The sequence below is a fragment of the Microcebus murinus genome, chromosome 11 (assembly GCF_040939455.1).
Source record: "Microcebus murinus isolate Inina chromosome 11, M.murinus_Inina_mat1.0, whole genome shotgun sequence".
NCBI lineage: Eukaryota > Metazoa > Chordata > Mammalia > Primates > Cheirogaleidae > Microcebus > Microcebus murinus.
The window spans coordinates 5,590,907-5,617,297 of record NC_134114.1 but is presented as its reverse complement, the minus strand read 5'-3'; the positions used below and the strand labels follow the sequence as shown (position 1 = coordinate 5,617,297).

The window sequence follows — 26,391 nt, the reverse complement described above, 5'->3', positions numbered from 1 at the left end:
AGAATAATGGGATAATGGCAAAGTCTGTCCATTTGGCCGAGTGCTACATGTAAATGTTAGAAATACTAATTATGAAGACTATTCAGAATCCAAAAAATACTTACCAATGATTAAGTTTTAACTATTACGTGTTCCTTAGCTGTAAAAAATATAAGCATGTATAAAGGTCAAATAAATGAAAAGGGATCCTCTTAATTTCTTAAACTAGAGTTGGTAATCTTTACTTGAAGAAGTTATTATTTTAAACAGCTAAATTCTGATGAGGCTAACAGAACATAACCAAAATCCAAGGCTACCCTAATGTTGCAAATGATAATTAGATCAATCAGATGCACCATTTTTTTTTTTTTTTTTTTTGCCTAGCCAATTTACTGATCGTTTTCCTGCAGATTAAAATATCAACAAGAAATCACTCTGGATTAATGCCAAGTCAATTGGCTAAGTAGTTCAACCTTTCTATCAGTCCTGAACAATTTTTTGATAAAATTTCCAGGGAAATCAACTACAGAGGGAAAAAAGCAATCATCCTTAAGGAAAGTTGAATTAATTATAAATACACTTTGTATATGTAGTAGTCTACTTACTAACAAGGTATGGTAACTCAACAATAACATTCCCTACATTCCCTGAACAGAGAAGTTTAAGTTAATGGATAAGAAAGACTGTGTCAGGGTGTTAGAAATAACATTTTCAATCATGACTTAAAGAAGTTATCAATTAAGTTCCAATTCATAAAGCTACACGACTACTGAGAGGCGACACATGTCAGACCGTCTCATTAGGACCCAGGCTGTAATTTCATTGTGTTCAGTAAGTGCTCACACATTATGCAGCTCAAAATGTGGTAAGACACCTACCCTTAGGAGCCTTCATGAAAGTTTATAAAGTTAAAGGGTTCAATAATAACAGCTACATTTAAAGTATCATTCTCAGAGCTCAGAAATATTAAGGCTATAATATCCACAACCATATAAAAGAGCTAATGTTCAATGAGTGTTTATTATATGACAGGCATTGTTCTAAAACGATTACATGTTTTAATTCATTTGATCCTCCTAAGAAGTTTACACAGTACATATATTTAATACTACTAGTATCTAACTAATACAGGCAAAAACCAAAGCACAAAAGCCTAAATGATTTGACCAAGGTTTCAGTCAGTAAGTGGCAGAGCAAGAATTTGAACCCAGGTATTGGACTTGAGGCTGCATTCTTAACTCCTTCAAGTGTGGTGGTACACTAAGCAAGAATGTCTCCTTGAAAATGTTAATAACTTAATTTTAGAGAAAGGAGATATTCAATTAAGGTATTTAAATTGAAAATCTAAGTGGTGAAGGATGCTGAAATATACCTTCAAGGACTTTACTACTTGATCCAAAAAATAGACAAAATGAAAGCCTTTGAAGAGAAGTAAAATATGGATGAGTACTGGGCCAAATGGATATATAAGCATTACATTAGCAATTAAACATAGCTCATACAAGACTAAGCATTTCTTTTCAATGAGGTTCTGGGGGAAACAAAGCTCAATATAAAGGGGCAAAACTAAAAGTAAAGATGCAAAGAACTGTCACAGAGCTTTGTCACAATTAGGAAGAATATGTGCAGTAGGGAGATGTGGAAAAACCCACAGCACAGCAGCTGCAGAAAATGATGGAAGAAGTAGACAGAGGGGTGAGCTAAGTGGTACCATAATATGCAGTAAAGACATTTGCTGAATTTGTCATTTTTCATAAACAGAGATTATTCATTAACATAGTGAATAAAAATTAATACATGTACCTAGCAGAAAAAAAATTAAATGTGTGTGCTGTTATCTAGCTAAAAGAGTTAAAGGCTAGATGCTACAATAAGTTTTAGGATATCTTTAAGACTTTTAACTAAAGGTATCAGGATGATTTGAAAGGTCATGCATAGGGCAAAATACTGAGTTGTAAAAGCAAGACTAAAGTAATGAAATGAGAAAGCATACTTCTGATTGGCATGGTGGCAAATGGCTAACAAGATGGTGAGAGAGTGCACCAACGTATGCAGTCTGCAGTGAAGGCCCACTGATGCGGGTTCTCTATGAGAGACACCTGGCCACTAGGCTGCCTCCTTGTGAGGAGCCAAATCCAGCGTCTCCCCCGTGTGCAATGCAGAGAGAAGTGCACATACCCACTATCATTCAAGGTTCCCAAAGAAAATGCTGATTTTTACAAACACTTACACACTTACAAATAAAGATTACTATACTGGGGGCACTTTTTCTAACTCTTTTGATTAGCAGATACTGAGAAGGATGGGACATGCATGCACACACATACACAAATCAGCAAAATAGGTAAATCAATCCCTGGCTGTCCCTCTTGGCTTCTAAAAGCTAAAAAAGCTAACAAAACTAAAATATGATGAAACTTTCAGTGCCAAACTAAAAGCCAACATGTTAGTGAGTTTTATAAACTAACTTTCATCATGTATAAACACAGTTTTTTAGAAAAAATAGAGGTACGTTGCCCTTACCCTACACAGTCATCTGCATGTCCAGTGTCATAAAAATGTCGGGCTCCAAGCTCTTGAAGTCGTTTATCAATTACTTTTCCCCCATTGCAAAAGTATGTGTATTCTGAGTCACCCAGACCTAAAGAGGCCAAATAGATAATTATTGTACAAGATTTAAATTTAAGGATATAAAGAACAGATAAACAAAAATATCTGAATAATACTATTCCATGCCTTTATGATAGAACAGAAAATAATGTATAGCTTTATATTTTCTTACTTTCCTTGAGTAACACTACGTATGCAGACAATTTTCTTCTATTTTACAACATAAAAGTGCCAGATATACTGAAACAAAATAAACACATATTGACCACTGTTTAAAGAAATATATTTCACATTTTTACCTCCATGAATCTGTGTAAAAATATAGAAATCTTAAAACAAGGATTAGGTTGAAAAACTGCAATATCTGTATCTATATATTTTTCTGATCCTGAGCAGGAGTTTTCCAACCATAGCCTCTCAGCCAAACACCACCTACTGGCTTTATTTGTAAATAAAGTTTTATTGGAACACAGCTAAATCAGTTTGTTTACATATTATTTACAGCTGCTTTGAAGCTGTAGCAGCAGAGTTGAGTAGTTGTGATAAGAGACCATATGGCCTGCAAAGCCTAAAATATTTACTAGCTAGCACTTTATAGAGTTTACTGACTCCTGATATAGAGTACAAAGATGTACACATATAGTATAAATAACCACTCGCTACAAATGTTTCTTTGTTGAATAAATTTAGAATTGCTTCTATGTTTCATGGTTAAGACAACAGACTAACATTTTCATATACAGTTACAATTAAAAGCTTAAATTTCTCATTTTTTAAATTATCTCCATGTTCTTTCCCAGTGAGAAACTGGTGGGTCCATACATGGGCCTAACAGGGACTAGAACAGTTGGACAGGCTTCAGTTGGATAGGCTTTTCCTTATAGTAATTTTTTGAGGGATTTTCAAAGCAGTATGTCTTCACTCTTGAAAACACAGAAACTGGAAAAACCTGAGTTTAAAAACATGGCAAATGCTGTAAAATACTCTCTTGAACTTGTTATGCATGACAGGTCATGGCCAGGGTTAAATTCCAAATTTCCAATCAGTTACTCATTATATCGAATTCCATCCTTGCTAGATACCCTCTTCAAAATATACTCCTCAAAGATAAACAACACAGATCACAAGCCAGGAATGTGGACCCTTAATCCCTTCTCTGGGATCATATTTTGCTGATCTGGTCCTCCCAATTCTTTAATATTTTAAAACTATGCTTCACAAAGCCCTACACCAGTTTTTTTTATAATCTGGATACATACTAGAATTACTTCAGAGCTTTTAAAAATACTGATGTCAAAGCTCTACCTCAGAACAATTACATCAGAATCAATGGAAGTGAGCCCAAGTAATGGAATTTAATAAACCCTTCCAGATAATCCTGTGTAGCTGGGAAATGGAAACCACCATTCCAGGAAAATGGTTCTCAGAAAATATCAAAATCACCTGGGAGTTTGTTTCATTTTTTAAACAACAAAATGTAATGAGGGGTTGCTCCTTCAAGAAATCTGTTTTAGTAGGTTTGGGATGAGGTTCAGCCACTATTATTCTGAAACTGTTTCATGGGTGAATCTGAAGTGCACCCTTAAGAATGCAACTCAAGAGGTTCTGCAGAGGTGTTGCTATGGGGTGAAGATCAGGGAAGATTTATATAAGATAGCACATTACATACGCTATTATATATGCTATACATATATATTATAGAAAAATAAAGAAAAATACATATAATTATACTTTATGGTTTTGAAAGATATATTCAGATACCAGAGTTAAGACAACAATAATATACTAAGAGCAGAAAATATAGCCCATTACCCAATAATCCATACCGCAGGTGAGCAAAGAAATCAACTGGCAGTGTTTTGTTCTGTATTTCTTTAACAAACTTGCGGGCTGTGTCAGGTGGGTCTCCGGTGCCGGTAGTAGAAACAACAACAACAAGAGGAGCTGTTTCGGTTTTTAGATCATACTATAAAACAAGGATATCAAGTTAGGGACATAATCCTCATGTATTTTTTATTTAACACAAAGCATGGCAATCAGCTTAGTTTCTTCTGTCTTATGCTTCCCTTCAATTTTCCTCCTTCTCAAGTTATTAGAGATGCATGCCAGATTGAGCAGTCCAGGAACTAGGTGTTCCCAGTTTAATCAAGCCACCCAATACAGGATGTTAATCAATGAAACCATGAGTGTGTTTTTCTTGATGCTTGTCAAGAGGTTAGGAGGGTCTAACATGTCCTTCTCTCCTTGGGGTTTCCTAGATAGACAGAAACAGGACCCACCCCAGGTTTCCACCTAGCTCAGTTCTTCATTTCTAGAAAAATCAGAAAAAATGCGATAGATATAATCAACTCTGCCACTGTGCCCTGAGCCAAATGTTAACATGAGCTCTAATTAGCAAGGCAAATAAGCCCAGCTAACAGCCAAGATGACAAAAGAGCGAATTGGGTAGAGATGCCTTTCATAAAATAGGGGGAAAAAAGCAAAGAGATTAAAAAAGGGAGACTCAGAAATTAAAAGAACATATACGTAAGGACTCAGGATTAAAATGGCAAGACAACAAGGAAGAAGCAAACCGAATACTCTGGTGAAGACAGCAGTGAAAACACAGCAGCTCTGAAATCTTCAGCAAAATATAAACCCAGCCATATGTAGTGCACATGACATAAAGACAGGGGAGATTGAACATTTCAGAGCTGCAATGTTAAAAGTGTTATCCTGGGATTCTCATTCGTCAGGGTTCCAGAGAGCTGAGAAAATCAACAGCTGAAAGTTGAGATCATCAGTGTTCCCCACTCTCAGAAATCAAGTTTCTTTATTCTAATTATCATGTAAATTTAAATATTTCACAGAGCATTTCCTGTCTCCATCTGTACTTAAGAGTCCATGAGCTCAACTGCTCATGAACACCATCTAATTTGGCTCCAAAAAATTCACTTTATTTTTTTATGCTGATATGAGAGATAATGAGTTGAGCTAACATTTTACTCAGCCATTTAATGCTTAAAAGACACTACACAGTTGAGTGTTAAACTCTATACAGACTTTGTATAAGTAACTTTCCCTTGGAAAGGACTACTGTGACTAAGAGATAGGAAGAAGCATGCTATCTCTTAAACTTACATCATGAACAATTAGAGATATCACTCAGCCAGGGATAGCAAACAGCACGACTAACTTGGTGTTGAAGAAAATTCACCACTAACCTGACTGTCAAGTTAGTGAGGTTAGTGAGGTTAACCACAATGACCCAAATGAGGGCTAGTTTTATGACAGTGTTGACTTTTGAGAGTTGCAGAGTAACAGATGCAGATTGTATTTCATCATGTGGCACTGCAACGTAAGTTTAATTCACTATAGAATAACAGAGCCTGCAGATTGACAGTGTCCTAGGGAAGCTCCCTTTTCTGTAAGTGACTATATTAGGAGTCACCACGGCAATGCTGCATAAAGGTAAGTCTCCTTCTATGAGCCAGGCTTATAATTTACCTGTGCTGCTGACAGTCTAGTCTTTTGAATTAGTTTTAGGAAAGGCCAAAGGAGGTTTGTACTTGAGTGAGAAAGAGTACGGGCAGGACAGTTTTTTAAGTGCTAGAGTAAATTTGATTGCTTAGCAGTTGGCACATCATCTTGTGGCATAAAGTCCTTTTGGTTATCACCAGAATTGTCTGAAACAGTATAATATGTAGGTCTCAGACTAAATTAAAGAAGAACATAGAATTGTTAAAATCTTATATACCCCCAAGTTGGAACTTCTGCAGACTGGATGAGAAAACAAGTAGTCCTTGACCTTAAGCAGCTGAGCCTTTTCCAGATCCTTACACTACTACTTTAAATTCTATTTCACAAAACAATCTAGGCAGTCCTTCATATTGGGGAGCTAAGTGGTAAAGTCTTTCTTTTGTGAAAACAAAATGAGGCAATGAGACTCATGAAGTGGAAAACACATATGCAAATACACATCTCATTTGTACTCACAGCCACCCTGTGAGATAAATGAGGCATATACTATGACTGCCATTTATAGTTAAGGAGCAGTTACTTGTTTTGGTTTTTGAGACCATTTAACCTAATTCAAATGCATACTTCCATGTATAAAAAAAAGGCTGCTGAAATCTTACAATACAGCTGAAAAAGTAAATTTCTGTTAAAAAAAAGGATTATGGTGGTAGTGTTCTACTTCATTGTTTAACAAACGTCATTTAATAACAAAAATACTTCAATGAACAAAACACAAAAATCCAAAATCCAAAGCAATGGCTCTTACCTTATCTGACTCACTAATACAGTGAAGATCTGCAGAAAATCCATGTGCCACAGCTTGTTCACATATTTCTTCTGCTATGGCCTTTGCCTGTCCTCGCTGTGTAGCATATAGTAACAAAAATCTTCTCATCACTTCAAGGCATATGCTATAACAGTAACTGAAAAACAGAAAAGATAAAAAGAGATTTGCTTTTCAGTGAAGTAGTAACAACCTACAGGTATTAATTCTCCTTCAATCTATAAAATAAATTATGCAATACCCACACATAATATGAAATAGCTTTCTCTAAATTTGTTTTGTTAGTGCTAATTCTAAAGAAGCCTAAATAAGAAAGAATTCATCAAACTAAGGAGAGTATAGAATGAAACTCTAAGCCCATGGCCCAGAAATCAGATATATTCAGTCAAACTACTTAGGCTTCAATCTGCAGTTCATAAGTGCATATCTGTAGGCAAACTACCCAACTGATCTATACCTCAGCTCTCCTATCCTTAAAATGGGGATGATACTATCTACCTGGATAAGGCTGTGACACCTGAGCAAAGTCTGAGCCATAGTATCACTCAAAAAAAGTCTTAGATATCTTTGTTTCCTCTTTTTAAAAACAGTAAAGTAAAAAATTCCATTAAAATGATAGTATTCATGGTTCCTACTTGATCCTAATGCTAAACAAAGTAATCACAGTACTAAAGTTAACTGAAGCACTCTTGTTATTTAATTCAGTATCTTACATGCGAGTGTATATACATACATAAGTATGTATGTCTTTACTACTGGTTATCTCTTTAGGGAAAACGTGTGTTAGTAAAATTAACGACACTCATGGGTTTATTTCCATACTCATCCAGTGGCTGAAACTGGCAGACTGTCAACTGCAGGAGTTACGTATAAATTAAGAACCGAGTCAAAATCTTGGCTTTTGGTGAATGAAACAACTATGGTTTTATGCTCCTGTGGCCAGTTGCATCTAAGGACAAATTAAGCCACGAAGAAATTACATGTCAATTATCCAATATTCTTAGGGACCGTAACAGCACCTGGCATACAAGTGCTCAATAAATTACCTGAATTAATGAATAAACGAACAATATGAGACACTAAACACTTAGTTCGGACTTCACAGAAAACTGAAAACACGGTGATGAAAACCTTACCGCAGCTGACAATCTGTATCACTCTCCAGGAGCCACACACTGTGCTGCTTGCTTCAGAGGGTTATCCCTCATTCCGACGACCGCCCTGAAAAGCAAGAATCTCCGCGGAGGTTCCGGCACCGGCAGGGCCGGCGTGTCGCGCGGAGGCAGGACTCGCCGCCCCAGTGCGGCCGGGTCCGCGCTCGGAGCGCCCCCAGTCTCCCGAGCGCGCCCCTTCCCGACACGCCCCCGCCCCGCGCGCAGTTTACCGGGTCTGGAAAGTGTCCACAACCAAAGGCGCCGCAAGGGGAAGGGCCCGCACCGCCCCGCAGCCTCCGCGCGCAGGGGGCCGACGCTGAGGCCCAGGGACGCGCCCCCGGAGGCCCTCGGGCCGCCCCGCAGAGACCCCACAGAGCCGGAAGGGAGAGGGAACCACGCGCGCAAGCCGGCTGCCCTCGCAGACTACGTGCCGCTTCCCGGTCGCGCTAGGGTCGGGCGGGCGGCCTGGGCCGGAAGCCGCAGACCCCAGAGCACTCACCTGCGCGGCGTCTGGCCGAGACACTCCCGGACAGCGCGACCTCAGCCAACGCTGCGCCCCCGCCGAAGTGCGCATGCTCGGCACTCAGGCCCAATAGGCTGCTCGACCCAGGGGAAGATGGGGCCAATCACAGAGCGCCGGCCGTGGGCAGGGCCTGGGCGTCTTCTCGGCCCTGCGCATGCGTCAGGCTGCCGGGTCCAGGCGCCGCGTTTCAGTACGGAGGCCCACGAGGTTCCGGAGCTACCGAGGCTGCTCTGAACGCTCGGCGGGCGGACTTGGGTAGGTGACCACGGGGCTCTCAGCTTGGTTGGCCGGGCCGGGCGTGTGCAGTTCCTCGGCGTCGCTAGGCCCCGGCGGTGGTCTGGCCCGGCCGTCCCTTCTCGGGCTGCGGCACCCGCCCGGTGTCTCAGCGAAGGTCCCCGGACGCCGCGTTTCAGGGTGCTCGGCGCGTGGGTCCCTTTCATTCTAGGGACAACGCGACCCCGGGGCGCCCCGTCCCCTCTGTCCTACACACTCGTGTTCCCTGGTCCTGCGCCGGGGTGTTTAAGTCTGGACTGGCCACCCCGCCTTCCTCCCCGGTTGACCTTTGTTGTATTGGCTTTTTTTTTTTGAATTCTACCTTTTTCCCGCTTGCCAAGGGAGGTAGACTGTTTTCCTTCACCCCTAGCTGAACCCTAACACCGAGGGGAAACCAACATCTCAGAGCCCCTTAAGCACGCTTTTACCCTTGCCTTGCACCATTATCCTATTTTTGCCCACTTTACCCATTCTCTTCTTTTTTGAATAAGTTTACTTCTAACCAAACACGATTCCTTTCTTCAGCCAACTTATAAGAGGCACAGTTAAGAGCTGGGTTACCGGAGTTTGAATTTCAGTTCTGCCACTTACTGGCTGCATCCATTGTGCAAAGTAGTTTATCTGTGGTCCAACTTTTTCCTCGTGTAAAATGATGATAAAAGTACTTAATTTGTGTAAGTTAGTAGATATAAAGCACAACAGTGCCTGACAAGTGATACTGATAATTATTGTTAGATGCCAGTTTTGTAACTCTAGGATTTGGAGACTCTCATCTTCTGGTGCTTAATTTAGATGGAAATTTTTTTTTTTTTTTTTTTTGAGACAGAGTCTCACTTTCTTGCCCAGGCTAGAGTGAGTGCCGTGGCGTCAACCTGGCTCACAGCAACCTCAGACTCCTGGGCTCAGCGATCCTACTGCCTCAGCCTCCTGAGTAGCTGGGACTACAGGCATGTGCCACCATTTCCAGCTAATTTTTGTATATATATTTTTAGTTGGTCAATTAATTTCTTTCTATTTTTGGTGGAGACGGGGTCTCGCTCAGGCTGGTTTCGAACTCCTGACCTTGAGCAAGCAGTCCTCCCGCCTAGGCCTCCTAGAGTGCTAGGATTATAGGCCTGAGCCACTGCGCCAGGCCTAGAGGGAAATTTTTATCACTCTCTTTTTTCAAGTACCCATTGGTAGTTTTGTAAACATTGATGTTGAGTGAGTCATGTCTTCAGTGTATTTGACCATGTTTTTTAATTCTTTAGTTATAAATCAAGAGAAGTTGAAAATCTGGTGGCATGGCTTTAATCACCCTGCGGAGGAATGTTTGTCACTTAGCTGCTTTTTGGATACACGGAGCTGCTCTAAAAAATCAACCTATAAATCATGTTCACAAGGCAGTCAAGGGACATCATCTGTGTCCTTGGTTCTGTTCACAACCACCTGAGCTTTTCCGGGTAAGATTTCGTCACGCCTGTTGTAAAAAGTTTCATTCAGAAAATGGAAATGACCCTCATCCAGTTGGTGAGCCAGTATACTCTCAAGTACGTGACTGGGACAGGCTTGAACAAAATCTTAAAAATGAGGACGAACAGCTATTTATCAGGAGACTAAACGGCTTCACTTCCTCAGAAGAAGTGTTAAGTTTCATAAGCACAATGGAAACTCTCCCTGATGCTGTGGCAGCAGGAGCTTTACAACGGATTTGTGAAGTGGAAAAAAAAGGTGGTGATCGAAGGCTGCCAAAAGACATACTAGAGAATAGCCTCTTTCAAGCTTTATGCTTTCAGTTTGAACAGGAGCCCTCACATCTGTCAAACACTAGTTTGGTGGCTGCTTTGCATTCTCTGATTCTGTTGCATGTGGATCCTCAAAGTAACCTATTGCTGAACCTGGTGGCAGAGTGCCAGGATCGTCTCAAAAGAGGTGGCCTGGAAGTTCACAATCTTTGTATTCTTGGAGAAAGTCTGATTAGACTGCAAGGCCCAGATTGTGTGACACTAGAACTGATTCTTTATCAACTGCAAGGTGAAAAATTGGAAACATTTACCCCGGAGGATATTGTGGCCCTTTATAGAATATTGCAGGCCTGTGCTGAAAAAATGGATCAACACCAAACGTTTTTAAATAAGATAAACAACTTTTCCCTTTCAATAGTTTACAGCCTGAGCCCTAAATTGATTAGCCAAATGCTCACTGCCCTCGTTGCCCTTGATCAAACTCAGGCACTTCCTCTGGTTATAAAATTGGGTAAATATGTTGTGAGGCACATCACACATTTCACTAATGAGGAACTTGGAAGAGTCTTAGAGGCTTTCATATATTTTGGGCACAGTGACAGATTTTTTACACAAGCCCTAGAGCAATACGTAACTACACTTTCTCTTACCTTGGATCCCGAAGTTGTCAGCAAAATCATGGAGTACTGCAGTAGAAAACTGATTCTTTCAAAACCCATCTTTGATGCAGTGGCAGAAAGTTTTGTTTGCCAAACAGAAAAATTTTCACCTAGTCAGGTTTCTAAATTAATTGAGCCATTTGGAAAACTCAATTATTTGCCACCAAATGCCTCTGCTTTATTTAGGAAGCTAGAAAATATGCTATTCACTCATTTTAATTATTTTCCACCCAAAACACTATTGGGACTTCTCCATTCATGTTCACTTATTGAACGCCATCCAGTCAACTTTATGGCAAAAATATTCAGCCCCTTTTTCCTTCAGCGTCTTCAAGGTGAGTTGGTTGTAATAACTTCTGAAAGTTGAAAAAAATTAGCCTTTGAACTTGGGGTGGTTTCAAGTCATATTTCTATCATTTGCATTGAGTGATACTTTGTCTTTATTTTTTTTCCCATAGTAATCTGAAGGTGAGATCTGAAATTAACAGATGTTACTATAACAGTTGAAAAATGTTAGGACACTGTATAGAGATTGTATAGAGAGAAGAAAGCTGTTTTTAGATAAACTCCCCTGCTCTGGCTGACAAATTGCAGCATTTTGGTTGGAGATGGTAATAGCCACAATACTGTGTTAGAATCTTTGATTAGTGAGCAACTGTAGCACCTTTCTTTATTTTTTTTTTAGAGGATGGTATTGTTCATCTTAATTCAAGGTGACCCAAATATGTCAAATTTCTTGATCTATATAGTTAAAGAAAATTTCTACTAGTTCTATGAATATATTTTGTGCCTTTTAATTCTGTAGCTAGGAGCTTGGGTTCTTGGAAGTCAATTTCATTGGTCGTAAGAAGAGAGCATAATTAATTCTAACAAGTTTATTTCTTAATGTCATTTAAAAGCACATTACTTCTTAGAGTGTATAAATTGATTTTGTACGTTCATCGTGTTCTCTGCTCTCATTATATGTACCCAAATTCAAACTTAACCATGAGTGGGATGCTTTCTATTTCAGGTGAAGAATCTTATTTGGACAGATTGAGCCTGGCCCGACTGACCCAGCTTTTCTTAACTTCAGTCCTAGAGTGCCATTTCTATAAGGTAAAAATATAAACTGTGTGGCTTTATTTCTCTGTGGGAGCAGTTTTCTTTTGTCTGCCCTTAAGTTGTTTAAGTTCTTTCATTTTTGGTCTGTCTCGGTAACCTCCTAAAAAAGCAGAACTTTCATTTACTTGGAGGTAGTTGCCACCAGATAGCTTTTCCTTTGATAAATTAACCTTGGTTTTGTGTTGTCCTTAAAGGACCAATTTCCTTCTGTGTAGGATTTCTCAGAAGGTTTTATCAGGTGCTACAGGCATGTGAATTATAGTACTTCTAGATTCTCTGTGAGAGTTTTAAAGGTTTTTAGCTGTTTGTTATCAAAATGTGAATGTCTGCACTGAACAAATCCTAAACTACTTGTGAATGTGGTATATTTTTAAGCCAAGACAGAAGTTTCAATCATATCTGATAGAGTTTACTCTACATAGAGTTTGCTCTTCCCATAAGGTACCATAAAGTCTAGTCTCATAACTGTTGATGGAATCAGAAATGGCAGTGTCACTCAACTTGGCCATTCCCTGCCTAGTTAGTTCTTCTACTTGATTTAGAATACCAGTTAAGAGTGTCTGATTTGTGGCATAAGGTACAAGAACGATAAAATATCATTATTTCCCTTACAACATCTTAGGCAGGCCAGTTATCACACTCACATTTGTAATACCAGCCCTTTGGAAGGCCAAGGCAGGAGGATCTCTTAAGGCGAGACGATCATGACCAGCATGGGTCACATAGCAAGACCTCATCTCTACAAAAAAAACTAGAGAAAACTTAGCTGGACATAGTGAGGTGTGCCTGTGGTACTGGCTACTGGGGAGGCTGAGGTGGGAGGATCACTTGAGCCCAGAAGTTTGAGGCTGCAATGAGCTAAGATTGCACCACTACATTCCAGAGTAGGCAACAGAGCAAGACTGTCTTTAAAAAAAAAAAAAAAAAAAGCTTAGATAGTACTAAGGTATATAAAGACAAATAGATAAATAATGGTTACCTCTCAATCTCCTTCCATCCCTGAAGGAACAATGTTAACAGCGATTTCCATGCCCAGATGTATTTGTATACTTGAATACTGTTCATTTTTTCTTTTGGAATGGGTCTGACTAATAAAAGTGCAGTTTACTTTTATACCCAATATATCTCGGATGTTCTTGAGGCATACAGACTGATTTTATGCATTCTTTTTACGAAAGGCATGGTATCTATCTCGTGCGTACCCTGTCGTTCCACTGTTGATGCACTTTCAGGTTTTTCCCAATTTTTGTTTCTGGCAAACATGCTACAATAAACATTCTTGCATATCCTATCATACTGGAGCCTTTTTCTTTTTTTAATTTATAAACTAGATTCCTATAAGTGAGATTACTGGATAAATTTTTGATAAGTGACAGATATTTTTCCTTAATTAGTTGTATTTGTCACATTCATCCAATAATGGTGAAGGTAGCCATGTCTAGCCCACTTCTACTGCAATGTGTTATTAGTCCCTTAAATTTTTGTCATTCAACTAAGTGAAAAAGGGAATGTCACATGTTTAAATTACTTTTTAAAGAGCATGAATGAAGTTCAGCATATTTTCAAATGTGTGTTACCCATTTACATCTTTTGTGAATTGCCTTTCTATGTCTGAACTCATTTCTATTGGGTTGTCTTTTTTAAGAACACATTATAAAACAAGAATTAACTATTATGTATATTGTGCATATTTCTTCTGGTTTGTAATATATTTTTATTTTTAAAATTTAATAGTATTTATGATGTCCTTTTAACTATTCTGTAGTGAAATATATTTGTCTTTCATGACTTCTGGATTTCCTATCTCACGTAAGAATATATTTTGGCACTACTTTGTTAACATAAATATTTTACCTAATATTTTAAAATAATATTTTTCTTATTTTGTTTAGATCTTTAATTCACCTGGAATTTACTTATGATTATTATTAATTTATGTATATATTTTAATTCACAAATAAAAGTATATATTTATCCTGTTCATGTTCTTTTGAAATATGTATACATTGTAGAATGGCTAAATCAAGCTCATTACCATTTGCATTACCTCACATACGTATTTTTTTGTGATAAGAACATCTAAAATCTATTTAGCCATTTTCAAGAATACAATACATTGTTATTAACTGTAATCACCATCTCATACCACCTGGAATTTATTCTAGACTGTGATGCATGCTAGATGTTTAACTTGATTAATAGTTCTTTTCCAGGTGGATAATCAATTTGCCAGCACCGTTTATTACATTACTTCCTTTTCTTACTAAACTGGAATGTCATCTTCATCACGTTTTCCACTACAGATTGAGTATTCCTTATCCAAAATGCTTGGGACTGGAAGTATCTCCAATCTCAGACTTTTTCAGAGTTTGAAATATTTGCCTTATACTTGCCAGTTCAGCATCTCTAATCCAAAAAGTCCAAAATCCAAAATGCTCCACTGAGAATTTCCTGAAAGTGTCCTGTCAGAGCTCTAAAAGTTTTGGATTTTGGAACATTTTCGATTTTGAATTTTTGTATTAGGGATACTCAACCCGTATTAAAAACTTTATATTACATAGTTTCAAATAGCTAGAAGGAGACTATTAAATCTTCCCAACACAAAGAAATTATGTTTGAGATGATGATGTGGTAATTACACTGATTTGATTACTGTACATAATATGTATCAAAACATCACTATGTACTTCATGAATATTTACCATTATTTGTCAATTGAAAAAAAAAGTTAAAAACTTTAGTTGAGTGTACTTATGGCCCTTGAAGCAATTCTAACAGTTCCAAAGATATTTTCTTGAACTGTGACCACAGTTGTTTCTTTTCCCTTTCACTCCCCCACCATCTCTCCTTCTCCCCCTCGCCCTCCTTTCTTTCCTTCCTCCTTCTCGCCTCCCTCTCCCATTTCCCCATCTTTCCTTTTTCTTTCTTTTCTTTCTGTTGATGGTGACCAGTGTCTACTTTAAAACATATTTAAAAGATACTGTGAAGTATTACACTTGAACTATAATAAGAATGTTTTTCTTTGTCATTTTCATAAAGACACCTAAGTCCTGGAAAAGTATCATGCCTATAAAGTAATTTTGTATCAAATTTTTATACCAGATATCCTTCAGTTTATTCTCTGGTTTTATATCTTATTTTTCTTTCTCATGTCTGCACATATGATTTTAGGGTCCAAAACTTCTTCCTAACTTTCGAGTGAGATCGTTTCTTACTCCATGCTGTTCCCTGGAGACCCCTATGGATTTTCAGCTTTATAAATCTGTGATGGTTGGACTGATTGACCTTTTAGGAGCAAGATTGTATTTTGCTTCAAAAGTGTTAACACCTTACTGTTATACGATAGGTAAGTAGTGTAGGGAGTTATGTAAGTGTCCTGTCCTCTTTTGGAGATATGTGGGGTGGGGCTTAGTAGCAACTGAAGGTCTCTGGAAATACAGAAATGGAATAATTCCTTCCCTGAAGACAAGTTGAAACAGTAGTTAGCAGTATAACTACAGAGTTAAGACTGAGTTTGAGTCTCACATATTTGCCATATAGTAACAGAATGTCCTGGGCAGAATATGTAACCTTTTTCTGCTTGCTTCCTCATCTGTAAAATGAGCGCAATATTGACCCAAAAGACTTGCTTAAGAACAGACTGAAATAATAATGCCTGGAACATAGTAAATGGTCAGTAATTATTAGCTGCTGTTAAAATATAAGCCTGCAGTGTCCAAATAAAGTAGCCGCTAGTACACAATTTTAAATTATACTAGTACATAAATTTAAATTAATGTTGAAAAAAGTCAGTTCCTCAGTCACGTTTCAAGTGTTCAGTAGCACATGTGGCTCATGGCTGCTGGGGCAGCTCAGGTACAAACATTTGCACGTCACAGAAATTTCTACTGGATAGCACTAACTAGAGAGTCTAGGTCCTTCTGCTCTTATAATTCTTCTAAATTGATGAGTAAAAGAAAGCATCTCATAAAGGTCAGCTGTTCATAGGCCTCAAATGATCACATCACTTGTCTTCTTTTTTCGGCTCATTTTACAAAAGGGATTGTTGACACACCCAAGGGGAAGGACAGGGAAGTCTGTCCATGCTGACAGGCCACATGCTGGGATGCAGGATGCTTTACTTACCACAGAGGCACTGCATGCTGGAGCGATGGAAGTTTTGACTTGCATAGGGTCTTAACTTTGCTTAAGGGTTTTCTTCACTTTATTGAAGGAGCCCTGTCTCTTGTAAGGAGAAACCAAAAGCATGTATGGTTCTTGTCATACCCCCGATAACATGAGAACCGACTCTTTGTTTTAGTGTAGTTGAGCCTTCTTACTTTAAGGCTGACTTGGTTGTTGATGAAGCCAATTAAACTAAAATTCTCATCCTTGTTTGATTGTGATCATTACTTTGCAGCCTTCAGCCCAATTGATAAATGCAAGGTGGAAGAGATCACAACAACAAAGGAATGCAGGAAGATAGTGTTTGTGAAGGTATCACACGAAGAATTTTTCCTTTCTTCTCTCACCAGATGTGGAAATTAAATTAGATGAAGAAGGATTTGTATTGCCATTCATGGTTGATGAAGATGTCCATCAAAGGTAAAGAAAACTGATACGGTTTTTATGTTACAAGACGTGTCAAGGTTAATAAACGATCTTTTTCTTAGAAAGGTGAAAAAACAGACATGATTCTGGAAATTAAAATTAATTTTCAGGATACCAACTTTGGAAATTTCTTATAATTTATTAATATTAGTAAAATTGCATGTTCTTTCAACAGATTAAAAATAACCTATTCACGATTTACTGGAAAATAATATTGGCACATAGGAATAGCCAAATTCCAAATAAACTCTGGCAACTAAAAATATATAACTATTTTGTATTACTTTAAAAATTAAGTTTCTTTCTCCCTTTTCATTTTTCAGGGTAGCACTGTGCATTGATGGTCCAAAAAGATTTTGCCCTAATAGCAAACACTTATTGGGAAAAGAAGCTATTAAACAAAGACACCTACAGTTACTTGGTTATGAAGTTGTTCAGGTATATTTTCACCTATTTTTTTTTTTCCTAAAAGCAATTCCTAATTCAGATTTGCTTTTTTCGCATTGCTGTTAAAAAGTAGATTGAGGCACAATAAAATGTTAAAGTGCTTATTTGAGCACATACTGAGTCATGAATCTGACAGCATGGGACCAGCAGTGGTCTGGGTGCTCCCCCGAGGTACACAGTGGGGAGGCTGTTACTGGGAGAACACAAATAAACAAAAAATATTTGGTTGGTTACAGTTATATAGTTGCCTTATTTGATCTGTCCTATGGAAAGACCCTACTTATATCATTTTAAGTTTGTGGGAGGCTTCTGATTGCTTGAGGGTAAGTAATGTTTTTCTCTAATACAAGCATTTACAAGAAATAGCCCGAGTTAAATTTCACTTAGCATTTGCACTTTAAGCAAGGTTAAGGTTATTTTCAAAACCTAACTGGCTTCATGTGCTCAAGAGTTTTTCAGGCCCAGTCTCCATTTTAGTTTACTTGAACAGTGCTAAGTGGTGTGCCCCAGCCCAAGGGACCAAGAATCTTACGTCTAGTTTAAATACCAACTTTGTTAATTAGGCTTAAATCTCTTGACTTATATTTTAAAATACAGAATTTTCAAAGCTTTTATTTTCCAAAAGGTGGGGGAGGGCATACCTATACCCTTTGTAAAGTATGCTTAACTCTTTTAGAATTACTAAATTATTGGAATATCTGTTCTAATTTCCTCCTGATTTAATGAATAAAAGTGGACAAGATGACCCACTAAGATGAAGAACTTCGTCAACACTTAATGTTTAAGACCTTGTGCTGTCTGTACTAGTCTGCTACCTGCTTTCATATCTGGTGACTGTTTTCCGCTCTATCTTGCACATGCCCAGATTAAATTTCCTAAAACTAATCATGCCAGTGTGTGCTCAGAAACCTTCATTGTTTCTTTACTGCTTCCAGGATAAACTAAAAACCTCACTACATCTTAACATTCGAGACCCTCCATGGTCTGCCTGCAGCCAGGCCCCTCTGCTCCCAGCTGAGCTCTCCCTCCCCTTCCCTGAGCCTCTCTGTTCTCTCTCCTCATTCCCCTTTTGCCCATGCTGCACCCTCCAGCTCTGAGTATCTTCCTTCTGGCCCTTTATCAGCACCCTTCACCCTCATCTCATGAGGTGCTGACTCCCTCTCGGTACTGGGTCACCAATCTGCTTTCGTTTTTATTTATTGTGTGATTTAACTTGCCACCTCAATCGTGAGCTCCTGGAGGACAACGGATCCTGTTTGTTTCTTATGTAGAGATCCCACTTGTTTATTTAGCAGGTATTGACTGAGCTTCCTCTGTATCAGGCACTGTTCTAGGCTCTTGGGCTACAGGATGAGCAAGGTGGTCGTGGTCTTTGCCCTCCAGGAGCTTACGTTCTGCTGTGTGAGAGACAGACAAGGTAACAAGAAAGCCAAAGTAATCTCAGATTGTGAAAGGTTTTGATCAGTTTTATTTTCTTTCCTTTACAGATCCCGTATCATGAGATTGATATGCTAAAATCAAGACTAGAATTGGTGGAATATTTACAGAGAAAACTATTTTCTCAAAGAAGTGGTGACCATTGGTAACAAGAAGGAATAATGGCTTCAGAACTTAGTTAAAAAAATTATATTTTTATGGGACTTGGTATTTAAAAAAGAATATGTGAATTAGCCATTTTGCAGAATTATGTTTATATTATACCTTTCTATGTCTACCTAGAAAGGGTCTATAGTTTTCCTTATACCATGTATACATTTATCAGTGGTAAATTCAAAATTAGTTTTAATTTAATACTAGTATCATAGATACCTTTTATACATCAAACAGAATCGATCACGTGCAATAAAGGAATGAATGTTATTTTTAAATCTTTTGTTTGTAATAATTAACTGCTAACTGAAAATAGTTTGTTCTTTGTAGACTTTTATTGTCTAACAAATGTAAGCAAGCAAGAAATTTTATCTTTTATCTTTTACTTCCTTAAATGTTTTGTCAGTGAAAGTGTGATGTATGGTTAGGAAAAGGAGCACTGAAAAATAGACTATAGTACTTTGGATATAAACATTCATAATTATAGAACTATCTAGAAATAACCCTTTAGATAATAAGATATATTGGTATGGTAACTTTAAAAAAAACAAAGGTGCAGAGAAGTGAAAAAGCAACTTAATTTAGGTAGGGGCTTAAATTTTGAGTCGAGAATGAATTGTCATTAGTTCATTGCAGATGCTTCATTGTCTCATTGTATGATCAGGTTAATGCTTCAGGGGAGAAGAGGACGTGGGGGCAGACTGGGATAGGAGAAAGAGCTTTGGAGTTGGAAACTGAGGCTCTGCTAGTGCTGTGACTTGGGCAGGGACAGCTGCTGTTTCTCATTCTCTCACTCTGTGCTGAGCGCTTTGGCACGATGCTTGTGTGAGTCTCACATCGTGACTCCTGATTTTAAGTATAGCTCCCGTTTTACAGCCCAGCTCAGAGGGGATGAATATTCTACCTGATATTTCATTCATCACTGTTGATGAGTGTAACTTTTTAATCTGGTCCCGAGAAGCAGGTGGAACACAGTGGCTAAGAATCTAGGTTCAGTAATCCTTCGGCATGGGTTTAAGATCTAGCTTTGCCATTGCTAACTGTGACCTTGTTCTCCAGTTTCCTGAGAGCTAATCATACATCACAGGGGGCTGTGGTAACACAGTAGTATAAACTGGGAAGCTTAAAACAACAGAACTGCATTCTTTCCTAGTTCTGAAGGCTAAAAGTCCACAGTCAAGATGTCATCAGGGCCATGCCCCTGTGAACCCTCCAGGGGAGGATCCTTTCTTGCTTCTTCCAGCTGCTTCTGGTGGCCCCAGACATTCCTCAGTCTGTGGCAGCATGACTAATCTGCCTGCATCTTCATGTGGCCACCTTCCCTTTGTGTCTGTGTGGTGGCGTTTTCTTTCACATGGCCCTTCGTGTCTGTCTGTCTCTGTCTTCACATGGTAGTTGCCCCATGTAGCTGTGTCCAGATTTCCCTCCCACAAGGATGCCAGCCAGGTTGGATTAAGGCTTACTCATCTTAACTTGATTAAATCTGCAAAGACCCTATGTCTAAATAAGGTCACATTTATATAGAGGAGAGAGAGACCTAACGAACTAAATGGCCACACAGAGGTAATATCAATCTTACAAATGCTGTAAAGAAAAAGTACCGCCTGGAATGTTCCTCATCCACCTATTCTGTTTATTCTGTGCATGTGTGTGTTACGAAAATAACTTAGGCTAATAAATAGATACAAGGTTGCTGGTTTCACCAACTGAATGAGTTTGACAAGATCTGTCAAATTATAAAACCGAGTCCTTATAAACTGTATCCTTATGCTCATGAATTTTTATGTCTATACCTATGCTAGCAAAAGGGATGCAAATGTGTTAGTTGCAATTGCATATCCAACCTGATAGCTCTTGGTACTATATATTTGTTCATACTTTTGAACAAGGCATTAACCTTGCTTTATACGTTTTCGAAAGTAAAGCGAAGAAAGGAAAATGGGTGAAAAAAATCATTTTACTTGTGAGCATAACCTTTGAAGCATCAGTGATAATCTCTGGGTCTATCACTAGGGGGCAGCAAAGTTCAGGACATTGATTGGACTGCTGCAGCTGAGACTCTGGATGATGGGGGGGGGCGTGGAGCGCGTGTGCATGTGCGTGTGTGTGTGTGTGTGTGTGTGTGTGTGTGTGTGTCTCAGGTGGCAGCTGTGGGAGAGTGTGGTGACACCTCTGCCTGAACAAATCAAAGGCAGTCTTCCTTACCTTTCCTTACCTTCCTCTAAGTAAGGAATGCACTTTGCCTGAGCCAGGCCCAGACAGGAGAGGGTAGACAGTACACTGGGATGAAAAGATTGGAGATGAGGATCGCATCTTTCGAATGTGGACACTTGGTAAATATGTTTTAGACAGAAAAGATAGGAAGGAGCAGAATTCATCATACTTGGCAAACATTCTGGGAAAACAAGGAAGCAGTTCCTTTTGAAAAAGGTACACCCACCAGAAGACTTAGTGGGCAAACCCAGGGTGGGATCTCGGCTCAGCTGAGATTTGCCCGTGCTGGAAATGTATGAATACCCTGATCCATTTGGAGTCTAAATGCTTAGTCTAGGATAGTGAAATGAAGCATGTCTTGTAAGTGTAGTTTAGCCCAGTACCTGAAAAACGGTAAATGCTCAGTGACCATTGAGTGTTATTACTATCACTGGTACCTGTGTTGTCATTCACTCTTAGTTAAACTGTGTTGTACAGCTTGCGGTAAAGGCTCATGGAAGGAAGGTCTGTGAGAAGGAACATGCGGACTGAATCCTGCTAACGTTGCCACTGTGAGCCTCTGGCATCTGCCTTTGTTAATTAGCATCAAGGATGTAGTGCTGAGAAAACTTGTTCTCTAAAACCTTCGCTGTTTGAAGTCAAATCAGTAAGATGGAATACCCCTCTATTGCTGCAAGATCTGAGCCACCAGGGTCATTTGGACATGGTGAAATGGTCTCAGTTTGCCGCCCAAGTGCAGAGATCCAGATCTAGGGGTTTTGTACACAACATTCCACATCTACCTTCCCTTTGGGGATCCTGCGTCAGCTTCTCGGGCGAGGCTTAATGGCAACTGTTTGACACACAAACTTGCTGTGCTTTAAGTCTCTCCAACTCAGCTTTATTAAATGTTACCTAAATCCACCCCTCCCCAAATCCTACCAGAACCCTGCCTATTCCTTCATTTCACTAGATGCCTCTTGGTTCCTCTGGCTGGTGCAGTCTCCCTTGCTGCACCCCTCAGTAAACCTAACTTTATGTTATGTTCTCTGGCTGCTGGGGTCCGTCAGAAGGAATTCGCCTTCATATAATCTCATCTCTCAGCAAAAACAAGCATCTCCCCTGTCCCACAACTCTCAGCACAGTGCACATTATTCGTGGGTTAAACTGATATTTTGCATTCTGATGTTTGCAAAAAGCGATACTTATTAACCCTACTGGTTTTACTTTTATCATGGAAAATTCTGAACACACATAAGAGTTGTAAGAATAATATAACAAGGCCATGAGTCCCTCCATTCAGCATGGAAAATTACTATAATTTTCCAATTGTGTTTCATCTATTCTTTTTCATTTCTTTTTTTACTGGAATGGTTACAGAGAAATCCAAAATCATATCATTTTATCCTACATACTTCAGTAGGCATCTATTACCAATAAATAATTTTTCTTTAACTTAGCCATTTTTTACAATTAACAAAATTATTCTCTGTCATCATTTAATATCTGGTCTATATTCCAAGGTTCCTATGCTATCTAAAAAAATTTTAACTGTCGATGTGTTTGAGTCAGAATCCAAAGTCCACATATTACTTTTGCAGATTAGGCGCTTACGTCTATAACTCACCTACTTTTCATGTCAGTACATTTCTGGAGAAATTAGATCAATTGCCCTGTAGAATGCCCCACATTGTTGTTTCGGTGTTGTCTAACTTCTTTCTCTCTCTGCCATATGTCCTGTTAATTAAACCGAAAGTCAGACCCAGAGGCTTGCTTAAATTCAGCTTGAATTCTGTGGGCATGGTGCCGCAGAGGGGGTGCTGTGTGTTTCCTCTGCATCGTGCCCTGGTGGCTGGGTGCCCCTTCTTAGCGTTGTTCATTATGATTGGTGAGCAAGTTCCCATGTTACCGATCTGGTCCCTCTGTTGTGTGGTCCCCCCTCAGCCTTTCACCTAATGGTTTTAGCATCTGCTGATGACCATTACCGAGATCCATTATTTAAGTAGATGTTGCAAAACAAAATGATTTCCTAACTCTGTCATTCTTTCTACTTTCATTAGCTTGCATTTATCTATAAAGAAGGGATTTCTCTGTCAACTATCTGTGTATCCTAAAATAAGGTTTATACAGAAAAAAAACCAGTTGTTTCTTTCCTTGTATCGATTTTTAGAATAAAGGATTCATGGTCTAGTCAGGTTTTGTTTGTTTGTTTGTTTTTAGGATATTTATATACTTGTGAACTTTTATACATTTGATGTGCTTCAATCCTTGGCACTCCTCTTTTAATGATTAGATTATCCCATTTTAGGCCAGCGTGATTCCCTTCAGTTTGGCCTCTCTGTCCTTTTTAACTTGTTCTGTTAGTTTTTGGTATTTTCTTTGTAAAACAGGATGTCCCTGGCTCATGTTATCCACTTTGTGTCTCAGGCCCGGGATCAGGCCCTCTCTGAGGAACCCTGGTTCCTACAGGGCAGTAGAGCTCACTGCTAGAGTTGTATTTTGATTTTTCACTTTAGGCATTTTTATCTCAAAACCAGCAAGGTAAAAAAACCAAAATTAAATTTTTATTACTCTCAGTTCATAAGTTTGGTGCTTACAGTTACTAACCATAGAGACTTCGTTAATTAAATGAGTCAGCCTATAGGAGAAACCTGATGATAAACATACTTTCTAAATCTACTGACAATGTTTGTCTTTTTACCAGGGAGGAGGCATCAGCTAAGTGAAGGCCTGTTTGACCTTACCACAGACCACTCCTGTGTCCAGGGTGCGGTTCGGATGGTTCTGGAAGACCGACAGTGGCTTCCGTGTTCTGGGAGCCAAGGTCCTGCTGTTATTCTCATCGTTCAGTAGCACTGAGGGGGGCTGGAGACCAGTGCTGGCAGGTCATTTGAACTTGTGCCCTTGAGTTCGTAAGTCTAAAATGTGCTGGGACACACAGATGGCCAGTCCTCTTCCTCGCTGGTTACAAACGTGTGTTTCTACGTCCATCCCTCTTCTGAACCGTTATAAAACATACCAGATGTAGAGAAATCCTTGCTCCAAATAATTTTTAAGATATTTTAGATCTTGTGAAGAATTAAAATCTAATTATATTGGGCCACTTACATGAATTTCCAGGACAATTTAAAAAGTGAATAATTGTAAAAATTTAAAATGGAGACATTCATCTTATTTTAAAATTCTCCATTTTCAACAGAAGATTTAAAAAGAGAGAAGGAAAGAGATGGTGGTATTTTAATGGACTTACAGGCTATTTTTCCTCCTCTCTCCCAATGCTTTAGAGCATTGTGGACAGCACAATGCTCCCCTTCCAGGTATTATGTAAATCTTTTAGGTGGAGCACCCACAGCCCTCCTTACCTGTGCCAGGTCACTTAACTTCCCTTCTTCTCGGCCTTCTCACCAGCATAATGAACTAGATGGGTCTTTTCAGCCTAAAAAGCCTGTGAGTTTAGGGAAACTCAGGGTGAACAACGTATATGCCATTCGAGATGTGAGGAAGCCACAGCTAATGGGACATGACGGCTGCCTTCTGTGCTTTCTCCTTCCCTGCCTCAAATTAACAGATTCCCACCATGTCTCTCAAAAGCTTCCATCTTGTTCAGATGTCAAGAGCAACGGCATGGGGTTTCAGCTGCAGTGTAGACTCTGCACCTCCTGAATTCCTGTGAACTGCCTGCTTTGCTCTAGCCCATAGCACCCCCTTATGTATTCATTGCATGTCCCACTGGGGAGATGCAGGCAGCAGCGATCCTGGCAAATGGGCATCCCAACGCTGCATGTACTTGGGCATCCCAGGCCACAGCAGTGCAAGATGACACACAGAATGTCGTCTCTTAGCACAGGTGTAAATTCTGTGATGTTGGAATGAGATTTGGAGGTTGCACAGCCCATAACATGGACATCGTCATTCAAAACACTGAGGCTGATCTGATCCCTGGACCCACTTTGTATCCTCACCCTAGTTTCTGTCCTTATCCTATTAATTTGCTTCCCTTGAGAGAAGAGTTTTCACGATTCTTTTATCCTTCCCTTGCCCTGCATAGAAATTTGCAAGTACTAGTTACAAACCTGAGGAACTTAAACATACTAGACTGATGTACCTGGAATACATAATAGGATCATATAGGAAAGGATTTTTTTAAAGGAACTAAAACCTCTTAATAATAAAAACTTCCAGAGTCTGTCTGATCTATGGTTTCATTTATCTCTGGTACCTGCCCTGCATCCTCTTGGCTCCCCATCTGATTCCACCCTCATCGTGGGTTGACCATCCCATGGGGCTATGACTCACCTCAAGTAGATGCCCTGTGTCCTTTGCTGTCAGCCCCAGGGCTTCTCTGACTCCAAGGAGAGGAGGCACAGGGGCAGGGGTCATACAAGTTCAGGAATGGACAGTCTGAGGGGCAACCCTCAACCAGGCAGGATGGGAGCAAGAGATAAAACAGGCCTCCACGTTAATCTACTGGTAGCAACTCAGCACGGTGGTTCTCCAGGCTCCTCTGAAAGTTCTGGGCATAGCCAAGCTCCAGTTGCCCTCAGCAGCGATCTGGGTAGTGAATCCTGACATTGGCAATCTGCTTCTCACTCCTCTCGGTCCCTCCCTCCTGCTCCCTGGAATTACCGCCCAGGTGAACCAAGAGTACTCAGGCTCTTATCTCAGACTCCTCTGTTAGAGGAAATCCAAGCTATGGCAACTGTATTCGTCCATTTAGTCACCAACTATTTGTTGAGATCCTACCATATGCCATATTGAGCATCCAAGATGAAAATGACATAGGTAGCCTTGCCCTCAAAAGCTCTTGGTCTAGCGCGTAACAAAATGTCACCTACTGAAACTGAGATTACCAGACTCGCATCTGTATGGCTGTGTAGAAAGATTTTACAGTGAAATGATTGGTCTGTTCTAGCCAAGTTTCCAACACAATTGGTCTCATCTCTTTCAGTTTTCCAAAGCATCATACCAGGTCACCTGCGCAAAGCTTACAAAATTTTGTGACCATTAGGTGACCTTCTGTGGCTTATCTTTGGAAATACCGAGAGAGGTGGGAGAGCCCAAAAAATCATGAGTCACTTTCACAATTTTTGCCCATGGGAGAAGGATGAGAGCCCCTCTTCCTTCACTAGCTGCATAGGGGCGATGGTGCTCTGTTTCCAAGCACCAGAGATACGTCAGCATCCCCAACTGGTCCCAGTGAGGTTGATATGTCCCCTGGGGCTTGGGAACATGGTGGGCAGGTGTTTGGCCTTCAACTCAGCCA

At 39.5% G+C, this 26,391-nt stretch overlaps 2 protein-coding genes across 4 annotated transcripts in view; one reads left to right on the top strand and one right to left on the bottom strand.

Annotated features, from left to right (window-relative positions):
- Positions 1-8,618, bottom strand: part of MTRR (5-methyltetrahydrofolate-homocysteine methyltransferase reductase) — a 34,611-nt gene extending 25,993 nt beyond the window's left edge. The window contains exons 1-5 of the mRNA XM_076007930.1: positions 8,525-8,618; positions 8,008-8,092; positions 6,854-7,010; positions 4,402-4,555; positions 2,503-2,620 (exon numbers count right to left, since the gene is read on the bottom strand). Of these exons, the coding sequence (XP_075864045.1) occupies positions 2,503-2,620; positions 4,402-4,555; positions 6,854-6,982 (401 nt within the window). The 5' untranslated portion in view covers positions 6,983-7,010; positions 8,008-8,092; positions 8,525-8,618. The remainder of the gene's footprint in view (positions 1-2,502; positions 2,621-4,401; positions 4,556-6,853; positions 7,011-8,007; positions 8,093-8,524) is intronic.
- Positions 8,619-8,717: 99 nt separating this feature from the next.
- FASTKD3 (FAST kinase domains 3) lies at positions 8,718-22,282 on the top strand. 3 transcript variants are annotated; one of them, XM_020290023.2, is made up of 7 exons: positions 8,718-8,803; positions 10,072-11,539; positions 12,217-12,302; positions 15,480-15,654; positions 16,823-16,892; positions 17,222-17,336; positions 18,833-22,282. In XM_020290023.2, exons 2-7 carry the CDS (start codon positions 10,105-10,107, stop codon positions 18,929-18,931), a joined length of 1,980 nt encoding a protein of 659 aa, XP_020145612.2. In that variant the 5' UTR covers positions 8,718-8,803; positions 10,072-10,104; the 3' UTR covers positions 18,932-22,282. The 3 variants fall into 3 exon arrangements, 2 of the variants coding, with proteins under 2 accessions (XP_020145612.2, XP_075864046.1); XR_012921662.1 differs by lacking the exon at positions 18,833-22,282 and having other exon boundaries at positions 16,708-16,892; positions 17,222-17,264; XM_076007931.1 differs by lacking the exon at positions 18,833-22,282 and having other exon boundaries at positions 16,708-17,265.
- Positions 22,283-26,391: the final 4,109 nt, after the last annotated feature.

Bases quoted from the DNA above. Each gene is read 5' to 3' on its own strand.
- FASTKD3 (XM_020290023.2), top strand. From the start codon at position 10,105: ATGGCTTTAATCACCCTGCGGAGGAATGTTTGTCACTTAGCTGCTTTT. The intron at 15,655-16,822 runs GTAAGTAGTGTA...TTCTCTCACCAG, and splicing joins ACCTTACTGTTATACGATAG to ATGTGGAAATTAAATTAGAT. The intron at 16,893-17,221 runs GTAAAGAAAACT...TTCATTTTTCAG, and splicing joins GATGAAGATGTCCATCAAAG to GGTAGCACTGTGCATTGATG.